This window comes from Camelus bactrianus, chromosome 13 (genome assembly GCF_048773025.1).
Source record: "Camelus bactrianus isolate YW-2024 breed Bactrian camel chromosome 13, ASM4877302v1, whole genome shotgun sequence".
Taxonomy (NCBI): domain Eukaryota; kingdom Metazoa; phylum Chordata; class Mammalia; order Artiodactyla; family Camelidae; genus Camelus; species Camelus bactrianus.
In genome coordinates this window covers 23,705,731-23,717,579 of record NC_133551.1, presented here as the reverse complement: position 1 = coordinate 23,717,579, position 11,849 = coordinate 23,705,731, and the positions used below count along the sequence as shown (strand labels likewise).

The 11,849-nt window shown below is 42.8% G+C and overlaps 1 protein-coding gene across 2 annotated transcripts in view; it reads right to left on the bottom strand.

Annotated features, from left to right (window-relative positions):
• Positions 1-384: 384 nt before the first annotated feature.
• The window catches only part of CRYZ (crystallin zeta), a 21,981-nt gene continuing 10,516 nt past the window's right edge, over positions 385-11,849 (bottom strand). For both annotated transcript variants that reach the window (XM_010963398.3, XM_010963399.3), the window contains exons 5-9: positions 7,656-7,707; positions 3,568-3,717; positions 2,116-2,217; positions 1,922-2,017; positions 385-1,475 (exon numbers count right to left, since the gene is read on the bottom strand). In XM_010963398.3, the coding sequence (XP_010961700.2) occupies positions 1,311-1,475; positions 1,922-2,017; positions 2,116-2,217; positions 3,568-3,717; positions 7,656-7,707 (565 nt within the window). In that variant the 3' untranslated portion in view covers positions 385-1,310. The remainder of the gene's footprint in view (positions 1,476-1,921; positions 2,018-2,115; positions 2,218-3,567; positions 3,718-7,655; positions 7,708-11,849) is intronic.

The window sequence follows — 11,849 nt, the reverse complement described above, 5'->3', positions numbered from 1 at the left end:
CCTCCATTTGGGGATGGATATAAAATGCTAGTTTCCAAATTCATGACATTGTTTTTCTTGACAATTTCTTCAAACATGTCATTTCATTCCACAAGACTCTAACCTCTGAAAGAAACAGTGAATAAACTTGGAAAATGTTTTAACAGCAAGAACACTTCAGCCACGGCACAGAGCCAGAAGCCGATGACACCCCTCAGTTATGAAAGTTAGCAGTGCTCTCTGTTTGCAAAGCAGGATTCCGCGCTCAAATTAGAAACTGTCATTCTGCAGAACAAATCCGGTCAAGAGATTACCCCACATAATGCAACAGATAGGAAGCTGTGTTCATATTAAAAAAAATAAGAACAAAAACAACAATCAAACCTCATTTCCTTGGACATAATATCGACGGCAAGAGGTACATCCCTTTTATTTAGTTTAGATAAAGTCTTCCAGCACGGAACACTGTTAGGAAGTAACCATTTGGTGCTATGTAAAAGTGAAGTAAGGCAAGTACTATATATAAGATAAACCAGGAAGATATAGTTTCTAGTTTCCTATAGAATTTACTGCAGTTACCATGCTATAACAAAAGCAGATCATTCTTAGTGTGTTAAATTCATTTATTAATTTAAAGAAAAATATATGATCCGCATCACAAAAACAGATCATTCTAAATCTTCTTTGAAGCTGAATCAATCAAAAAGCATCTATTTGGAAACTATGTACCCAGTATCATATTATATCAAAGATAAGGCGGCTGTCCTCACAGAAGATATGGATCATTGGTAATCAATCATTAACCTAGTCAATGTTCTACTATTTTGGAAACTATTGGAAAACTAACACATTTCTCTGGACATGGTTATCTTGCCCTTCTGAGTCTTGTAGATCTAGATGAGATTAGTGTTGAAAAGTGGGTCTCATTTAGTCCAGAAAATTTCAGAGTCCAATATAATTCTGGGCTAATCAGAGACTAAAGAACCTGTAAAAGGAGAAGTAGGCTTGGAAATCAAGCAGTGTTATTTTGAATTAGCAGGTTTTAGTCAAAGGTACGGAATTAATGATCACACATCAATTAGGTATTTCTGCAATGCACTCCAATGCCAAGTGACCACTAACATTCTATTTCCTACTCTGATGCCTCCCTGATGAGAGGTAGAGGCTTAAAGAATACTGCCAGCTATAAAATAAATCATACCCTAATGCCTATAGTCTCTAAAGATAAATCTTTTTTTTTTTAATATAAGAAACTTACTAAATCAAATGAATGCTAATTAAAGCAAAGACAATGTAAGAAACTTCTAATAGGAAATCCATGAAAGGATCAATCATTTTAAGAGAAGAACCATTTTTCCAGCAGCTCCACTGCTGTGAGTGAGATCCTCATGAGCCTGGGCCACCTTCTCCAGCGGGTACTGGGAACCTATTACAGGTCTCAACCAACCGATTTCCATTCCAGCTTGAAGGGCTGCTGCAAACTGCTGAAATTCCTCCTAAGGGAAAGAAAAAGATGTGTTTTTTTGTTTGTTTGTTTGTTTGTTTTGGTAGAGGAAGATATGACTTAATTTTCAGAAGCATTAAAAACTTTCAGAATCTAAGATAGCATTAAGAGTTTCTCACAGATGCATGGCTTTTGTCAAGTTGTTCAGAACTACAGACCAAGTGATTCTCTATAGGGAACCATCAGTGCAATTTGTCTGTGGCAGCCTCAGTTTACAAAATACCTACTGTCCTGGAGTAATTAGTAATAGTATCTCCTGTCTCTTTCACACGTGTCCTGGCTTGGAAAATAAACTATATTTGTCATCCTAGTTATCTTCTAGGGATTAATTATTAAACTACTTAGTGAAATAACTAAGTTTAACATCTGCTTGAACTTTCAGTAGGCAAACCATATCACTGTTTAAGTCTGCAAAATCAGAATCATTTCTTTTCCTACCTTGGTTGATGAAAAGAGAGTAACTCCTTTTATGCTAGATTCCTTTGCCATGGTGTCCCGTGGATTTATTTCAATAGGACCTTTGCTGCCAACAATCTAGTATGAAAAACAACATGTCTATAGTTACAGATTACTGCGAAATAGTGTTAAATTATGGTAAAACTTCAAAGTGGTTAAAAAAATGAAATACTTACTATTACTCGTCCTCCTTGGGACAAAAGATTCAGATCGTTGCTAAGATTTACATTAGCTAACATTTCAATAATCACATCAATTCCTTTTTCACCAACAGATTTCTAAATATAAAAGAACGCAGAGTAGATTAGAAAACAAGTTAAAAAAACCTGTTATCACAGTCCCATAGATTACAGCAATGTGTTTCAAATGACAAAAAATGCTACATTTCTAAGACTAATAATGCAAATTTTAAGATAATTTAATTACAACGTTGTGACACAGTTCCAGGGTTCTAGTCATAACATCTAAAATGATAAAGACTTGTATAAATTGCTATAATGAAACAAAATTTGGTTAGAATTTTCAGGTGCTTAGATTCAATTTGACTATAAAATACTTTTTCCTTAGTTGAAAATTTTCTATCTTCAAAATATATTTTAATAGAGAAAGAAACAACAAATCAAAAATCCTAACCTGCAACGGGGCTCCCATTTTTATTAAAAAATAGAAAACAAAAGAAAAAATTATTGGCTTAGTGTTGTAGGATTGTGTGTGTGTGTGTGCGCGCATGTGCGCATGTGTGTGCATTCAGTTTTGTTCTAATTGGTCTAGAGTCAGCTTGGCACACTACTTTTGTGCTCTCAGATGTCAGTTCCCAACATCTAAAACTGGCTCTTAACTAAGCTATACATACCTACCTCATATACATTTTAACAAAAAAATGAATATTGTGTCAGACATTGTGCTAGGTACTAGGAGTGCCAAAAAGTTACTACTCTGATCACCTGTATAGGTCAGAGAAAATTCCCCCGAGACGATGACCTGGCCCTGAGGGATGAGGGGGAGTTCTTTAAGGACAGCAGAAGGAAGGTGAGCAAGGGGAAACTAGACAGGAGGCAGTCAGTCTGGACAGAAGAAGCAGAACAGCAAAGATGTAGGGACGGAGAGCAGAAGCTGCAACTGGAAAGCAGCCCAGCAGAGCTGGAGTCCGTATTTGGGCAGGTGGTGGGTGTGGGGGGGTGGGGGTGGGGTTGGAGAGGAAGAGGCAGGAGACAGGAGATGGCAAATTGGTTCAGATTGTGAAAACACACTGAATACCACGTTAAAAGATATGGACTTTTTGGGGGGCAAGTGCTCAATCACTAATTCTTGTGCCAGGCACTGTTTTCAGGCACTGCAGGTACAGAGATGGAAATTCCGATTCTTGTTGAGCTCTCATTTCATTTATTTCTGAAGTCTTTTTTTTTTTTTTTTTCAAAACAGAGACCCAAATAACTCTTGTGATAGTAGAGAAGACAGAAGGGACACTAGCTCAGCTGTGAAAAATGGTCAAAGCTGGAGAAGGTAAGAACTAAACGAAGTCACAACAGTGACGGGAAAAGAGAGTTGATAAAAGAACTTAGCAAAAGAACTTGTAAGTCTCCCAAGAAACAACATTTTACTTTTATAAAATTATAGAACAATTTTACCTTAATTTTGTCAATGTAATTATCTTCTCTGTGATTAAAGACTTCATGGGCTCCATTCTGCAAAACAACTCTTTGTCCTTCCTCAGTACCGGCCGTGCCCAAAACCTTTAAGCCATAAGCTCTAGCAATCTGGCACGCTGCTAGTCCAACCTGAAAAACACAACAGAGCCCAGCGGTTTTAGATTCTTTGCATCCTTGCAAACAACTTATTACACATATATAATGAGCTTAAGGTTCTTCTAGGTCCTGGCTTATTATTAAGAAATTTAAGAGTCTAAACAAAGAAATAAGAAGAATGACAGCTAACTTTTGTTGAGCATTTATGATACGCCAGGTATCACACTGAATACTTTTCTATGGATTGCTTCATTTCCTCCTCACAATAATATGAAGTAGGTAGTGTTATTGTGTCTGGTCCACAGATGAGGAAACAGAAACTTCTATAGGTGGAAACAGGAGCTGGACCAAGTCGGACTGGAGAGCTTGAGTTGGTAGCCAATGCACTAGATGTTTACTTAGCATCTGCTGTGTGCAGAAGACATGGGGTTTAAAGATGATCCAAATATGCTGACTTATACTCTAACTGTACATATAAAATACTATACAATAAACATAAGGCCTCTACCATTTAAGTGGAAGAGACAGGTCCATACATGGGCAAATTAATTTGTTCATTAATATGATGAACATTTATTGTTTACTACATGCTAGACATGGTTCTTCATGCAAGAAACAGTCTATGGAAGGGGGAAGATAATCAGCACGTGAACAAATCAATGAATAAAGTAAATTCAGAAAATGAAAAGTACTTGAAAAAAAATAAAACAGCCTACGCGGTTATAAAGAGACAGAAAAGGGGCCCAGTTAGTCATCAGGAAGGGCCAGGCCACTCTGAGGAGATGGCACTGGGACAAAGTGAGGGACAAGCGCGTGGAGGTCTGGAGAAGGCTGTGGGCAAAGTGGTCGTGGACCCGGAGAAGCGGGCGTGAGCCTGGGGCGTTCAGTCAGAAAGGCGCCTAGAGGGTGGAGGGTGGGGCGCGTGGCGTGCGTGAGAGAAGATGAGGCCAGAGGGGCGGAGAGGCAGAGGCACACAGGGCCTTGGAGGCTCTGGATCATATTTAAGAGCTAATGCAGAACTACTGGAGGGTTTTAGCAAGAGTGGTGTGATCTGAATTAGGCTTTTAAAAGAACACTCCAATTACATGAGAAGCAAAAAGAAGGTGGGGGAAAATGGGAGCAGGAAAACCAGGCCTTTGTCAGAGACTGAAGGTGGGGGGTGAGGGAAAGGGGAGGGTCTTTGACCAGATTAACAGAGACGAGGAAGATTCCAGGGGATCAAGTCTGTGAGCGCGTCAGGAATTGACTTGAACACGCTGAGCTGCAGGCTGCTCACTTAGCTGAAGCTGCTCAGTCATCAGCTGAATGTGGGTATGGGCTTGAAAGGGCTCAGGAGTGGAAACATGAATTTGCAATTCATCAGTTAGAGATGGTATTTACAGCCACAGGACTGGATGAATTCACTGGATCGCTAGATAAATGTGCTTAGTATAAAGGAGAAATAGAACTATTTTAGGAATATAGATAAAAGCAATTACTTAAGTTGCAATACTAGGAAATATGCGTTTGATCACATGCCAAACGAATAGCACAGATAAGTGTCACATACATTTAGAGCAAGCTTTCTCAAAACCTGGCACTGTTAGGCTGGGTAACACTTCGCTGTGGGGGCTACTCTGCATTGAAGGATGTTTAGCAGCATGCCCAGTTTCCGTCCATGGGACACCAGACCCCTTACTCCAGTTGTGACGGCCAAAAATGTCCCCAGACAACATCAAATGTCCCCAACAGGGAGGAGAGATGATAGAAAGTCACCCCTTGTTGATTACCACTGATTTAAAGGAAAGCAAAATCATTATGGATTGGGTGTGATAGAAATGAATCAGAATGAAAAATGATGACAGAAACTAATTAAAATTGCAACAGAATCACAGACTCCCAGGCTGGAAATAGACCTGAAAGACTGTATGGCGTATGGGAGCGATGAGCCCGAACCCAGTTGGGTTATGGTGAGGATTTGTTTGATTCAACCAAATACATGGAACGCACTGTCTACTAAGTGAGAGAGGCACTCGGTTCCACGGAGTAAAAATACACTGCAGGTTAGCACAACTGATTTTTGCTACTTTAATTTTCAGTTTAAAAAAAAAGGAGGGCCTCTAATAAAACCACATTTTAACCTAAGAGTTGATGTAAATATATCTCTTCATGCACTGACTACTTTAAGGGGTCACTCAATAGCCATTTAAAAGGCGCTGTTTATTCTATTCTTGTCAACAATTATACTAACACTATTCCTTCAATAGATTATATACCGTTATGTGTCAACTATTTTTCCCCTCTTTATTTCGCTGACACTAAAATTGGGCACTCCCCACCAACATATCTGGATAATAGCTGTGTCCATAAATTCCACACCATTTTAAATACACAACATAATCCCAAAGGAATGTGATTCAAATGAGGGCGGAAAGTACAAACAGAAGCAAGGCAAAACCCAGGACTGTTTCCCTTCGATAGGGCAGAGAGGATCAGAAGCGCTTCACACACCAGGTCGCCAGCCTATCCCCGCCAACCAAGGATTTAACAAACTCAGCCAGCAGAGAATAGTATGGATTTTGCCTTTTGAAAAAAATTATGGTGAAGCGACCCGGCTTTTTACCAGAGGGTGAAGGGAATAAAAAGAGATTTCCTTTCAACTCCTCTCTCCCCTTCCTACTGAAATCCGTCCCTTTGATACAGAGCAGGAGGTTAGCTCTCTGAAAGCCAAAGCAATTTAAATAAATGCATGTTTGACAGATCTTTTAGTTATTTAGGGTTAAATTAAATTTAACCCCAAAATAGCCTCTTTTGTGAAGCTAAACAGTAGGAGCTTCTGACAAGGTGTATCTGTCACATTTTCTCAAGCCCCACAAAGATAACCTTGGTATTTCTCAGTAAATACCCTGATCTGTGGCATCCCCTCAGAACTGGTCTGTTGGAGCTACACAGGAAGCTGGCGTGAAAGCTGTTTGGTTTCATATGCATCCATGTAAAGTAACGAACAAAGGAGTCTGAATTCTCTGCTTGCATTATCTGGCCACCTGTAGAGGTAAATTCAGTTTTCAGGATGCCTCTCATTATTCCAGGGACAACGTGCCATTAATAGGTTAGTTCTTCTCATCTACTCTCTGGATGCACAGGGCTCTGAAAGGGTTAACCAGCTTCCTCAGGTAAGCCATCCAGCCCTAGGCCCTGTATTTTAAAAAAACGAACTCTTGTCTCCAAAATTTCTAAAGCCTCTGCGTGCAGGATAGAGGTCATGGGGATTTCTTGTTAAATTCCAACCTCAGAGCTCTAACTTTTCCTCTAAGCTCCTCAGAGGTGGATTGACAGCCAGTTTCTCGAAGAGGTTTTCTGACAGCCCTGCGTTGGGTGATTTCACCGAAGGGCTGATTTTATAAGTTCTGAGTCCCCTCACCACCCCCAATCCCCCATTAGCATTTTAAGCTGTGGGTTGTGGTGTTAAGGACACAGTCATATACTGTGCACTCCACGAACTGTCATCAAAGCGCAGCAGGCGAGCGGCGGAAGGGAGCTAGGAAGGACGAGAACTCACAGTGCGGCTTCACAGTGCTGTCTGAGGCAACGGAGGTAAAGCTTTAATGAGCCTTAGTTTCCTTATCTAAGGGAATATGGAATTTATATGGACCTTAAAGAACTGCTTAAAATTCTAAATAAATATTCTGAGAACATTTGCTACTTGGAGAGAAAAACAAAGCCAGCTTATCTTGGTCCACACCCAACCCAGGTGGAAAACCTAATATATACCCTTTTGATGGGGTAATCTGTTGGATTTATTAACCAAGAAATGCTAATGACGAGGAATCACCTTCAGAAGACAGAATTTAAAGAAGCTTCACTACAAAAAGAAAAAAAGCATCCGTGACTATATTTATAAATTTGGCTTTTAAAAACAACTTAAAGAAATATAGTATAAAACCCAAAAATGTAAGCTCTTTAAAAAATAAACTTAAAAATAAAATACTTACTCCTCCACTAGCTCCGTGAACCAGAACACTTTCTCCAGCTTTCGCGCAGGCACTGAAAAAGAGAGCATAGGTTCGTCACCTTACTCTAGAGCTAATTAAGCTCGATGTTTGTCATACTCCTTAAGGAAATTCTACCCTCAGTTCAGCTAACACTTCCCCAGAGAGGAATCCCATTCTGCCATACAACCCAAGATATTCTGTAAGCACCACAGGATCAAACAATGGTTCATCAGAGCCATAGAGCGAAGAAAACCTTCAATTCATTTATTCATTCAAAAGTGTTTACTGGGAGTCTGTTAGGAGCCAGGCACCGTGCTGGATGCCAGGACCACACTCTGGTGCCACATTCTAAGAGGACTCGTAGGTACATGAAGTGGAATTGCTTAACCTAGAGGAACTGGAGTCTCTCATTCATTCACCCAGAAAGTGTCTCAAAACAGGGTTATCACAGCTCAGTCTTCACTCCGTGCTCCAGTCACACCCAGGTAGGTACAGCAGCTCCCCTTTCCTTCCCCATGCCTTTGAGCATCTGGCTGCACAGCCTCGAAGCCTCATTTCGGAAAGCAGTGCTGAGTTAGCGATGGTAAGAGAGTGAGAAATACAGTAAATCCTGTCACCCAGGTTCCCCTGTCACCCCTGAAATGTCCAGAGCCTCTGGTAAATGACGTATCCTTTTTACCTCTGGTTCACACGACGACTTTTCTATTACACTGAAAACAAGGAACGTGCAGCCAGCAGAGAGGGGACGCTGCGTCGTTCCAGATGGACCAGTGCTGGTGGCACAAGCCGGCAGAGGCTGTGTGGTCCAGGTGTGACTCTCAGGGAGGATCCTCACTGACTAGGACGGGCAGGGGTGGCCACCCTGGATGGACATTACGCTCAATGTGGGAGTGAGAACACAGTCACCTGGGGTCCCGCGCAAGGCCGGGTGCCAACAGCTGACAACCGCCCATTGTTTGAGTGAGGAAACGAAGTTTCTCCAACACACTTGCATGGAGGCGGGGGTAGATGGCAATGAGTTAAACAGGATTTGGAACGATCAGCTGTGATAGCTATTACCAAAACACTGACATTTAAAGAAGTAAAATACAAATGTAAGGAACAGGACCACTAATGGTAGCCTATGGAATAGAATATACCTCCTAATGATTTTTTTTTTCAAATCTAAAATGACCCTTCAAACACTAAGCACATTCTCCTGCAGTGGGTGGAGAAGAAGCTGACTAACCCTCTCCCCAGTTGCCTCGGCTATGATGCCTCTATCCTTGGGTAGAGTCACTATGATGGCTAATTTTATGTGTGAGCTTGGCTGAGCCATGGTGCCAGATATGGGTCAAGCTTTCTTGATGAAGGTGCTTTCTGGATAAGATGGACATTTATGCCAGCAGACTTTGAGAAAAGTGGATAATCTTCCATAATGTGGATGGGCCTCGCCCAATCAGTTGAAGGCCTTAATAGAACAAAGATGGACTCCTGGAGCAAGAAGGGATTCTGCCAGTAGACTGACCCCAACTCCTCTTGGGCTCTCCATCCTGCCGGTCTATCCCCTCAGATTTTACACTCACTGAGTCTCCACAAATCAGTCCATCAATGCACATCTTCTGCTGGTTCTGTTTCTCCAGAGAACTGTGACTGTCACCTCCCCCTGGGACTCAGGGCAGCCGTCGGGCATCTGGCCCGGCCTCCTGTGCTGCTGGAGTACCCTCTCCTGTCACCCAAGACTGGGACCCAGCCCGTAGGCTTTCTCTTCCACCCCAAACCAGCCCCAGTCTGGAGATTTCCACATGCACAGACGACAACCTCGTAGCACAATTCCTGGATTCTCCCCCACTTTTACTGCTCTCTCCCCGGGCTCCACCTGGTAACCACCCCAACCATTCCACTGTCAGACACTGGTAACTAGTATTATGACAGTAATCTCCTGTCCTGACTCTAAGCCCATTTTCCTCAAAACCTTCCTTCCACGTCCCAGAGGTCACTGTCTCCCGATGGCTCTGTTTCTGCCCTCTCACCCTCCTGGCCCCACGCCCTTCCCAGCCAGCCCATGCCCCACGGCACACTGCCCCTACTTCTCTCCCTCCCTGTCTCCAGCACTCTCATTTCCTTTGCACTATTTCATTTTGCCAGTAATATTCCAGCCCTGGATCAATATGAAAGTCTAACTTCCTTGATAATTTATCCAAATGGCTGAGTGCTATAGAAAAAAATCACACGACCATGCATTTTGTTGCCACTCCCATTCCGACTCTCAGGAGATCTCTTTGCCTCCTATTTAACTATGAAAAGTGAGGCAATCACATCTGAGTTCCCTCGACCCCACACCTCCCAACCCACAAACTTTCCATAATTATACCGTCTTCACCTCTTCCAGGTTTAACAGATGAGCTCTCCTTTCGTTGTCTGAAGCCAGTCTTTCTACGTAGGTCCTGAGCCCTCTGCCTCTTGCCTTTGCAGGATCCTGTTCCGTCCGCCACTCCGCCCTTGCTTCCAAACCTTCTATCCCCCCCTCTCTGCTAGATCCTCTCTCAGCTACAAAAATGTCCAAGTCCTGTCCATCCTTAAAAAACACCCTTTTGTTCCCACACTCTCCTCAAGTACTCTTCCACCCACTCCTTCCCATCTCCCCCACTGTTTAAGGGTTGTCTCCATTCAAGAATCAATTTCCAGAGGAAGGATATAGCACATGCTTAGCATGCACAAGGGCCTGGGTTCAATCCCCAAGTACCTCCATCAAAAAATAAATAAGTAAACCGAATTACCGCCCCCTCTAAAAGAACACATTTCCTTTTCCTTCCTCAATCCACTCCCTCAAGTTCACCACTCTACTGAAAATGATCTGACAAAAGCCACCAATGACCTCCAAATTGCAAAGCCCAACTGCTATTTTTTTTTTTCCCAAACAGACCTCACTGATGCAAGTGACAGCTAGCTTTCCTCCTCAGTAGCAACATCATCACGACCCCCGGCCACTGTCCATAGTGACTGAGCACTTCCCTGTGCCAGGCTCAGACAAGAGCTTTACGTACATGACCTCAGTAATTCCCACCACATCCCTATGAGGTACGTGCTGTTCTGATCCATGGTTTTCAGATCAGTAAACTACAGCTGAGATAGGAAAGTAACTTGAGCAGTAGCTGGGGAAGATGGTACTCCAACCCGGGTCTCCTGTCTTCAATGCCCATGAGCTTAACAGATGTTCAACAGACACCACGACCGCTAGACTCTCCTGGCCTTGGGATCCACTTGGGATCTCCAACCTTCAAGCACCAGACTCTCATCCAACAGGGAGCTGGATGTCTTAGATTCACTACCATGTCTTAGATTCACGTCCAAAACTGCACTCAGTTTCCCTGTGAAACTTCTTCCTCCTTCTCTTTGTCAAGGTAAACATCACCCACGTTACTGTAAGTATTCTTAAAGCTCTTCCTCTTCCTCATTCTCCACATGCAAACAATCACCAAGTAGTTCTGGTTTTGCTCCCTAAATATTTGCCCTTTCCACTCTACCTCTTCTCCCATGACCCCTACTCTGGCCCTTAAGTCTCTGGCCTAGAGGGTACTTCTGTAGGACCCTCCCATCTCCTTCCCCATTCCTGTCATCAAATCCACCCTCCACAAGGCAGGCAGGTGGCCTTAAGAAAACACAAATATGACACTATCACTCTCCTGCATTAAGCATTTCATGACCCCCAATCCCTTACAGAACAACGTGTGAGCTCTATAGTCCAGCGTGTTACAACCTGCAGCCCACCTACTTGATAATGACAGCTAACACTTCTTGAGAGATTACTATTTTCCAACCTTATTCTTCACTCTTTGCCTTGAAATCTTCTATCCAACAAAACCAAACTGCCAGAGCTCTCCTCAGGTATCACACTCCCCCCCCACCGACACCAGCAATTCCCATGGTCTAGGATGCCCTCCTCAGTCCCAGCTGACTCCCCAAGATAACCCCCTCTGACCCTTTGCAGATACCTAGAGAATTCAACGAAAGTACAGATACCAGCCATGGAATCTGACCAGCGCGTCTAGGGTAGGGCCATGTGCTGTACTTTCACGTTGCAGCAATTAGCTTCTACTGCCGAATAACAAGATTTTTGAACCACGGCTTTAAAATAATGCAAGTCTTACATCGTGTAAGGAAGCTCTACCTCATCCCCACAGCCACATCCCTTGCGACCCCATAAACCCCTAT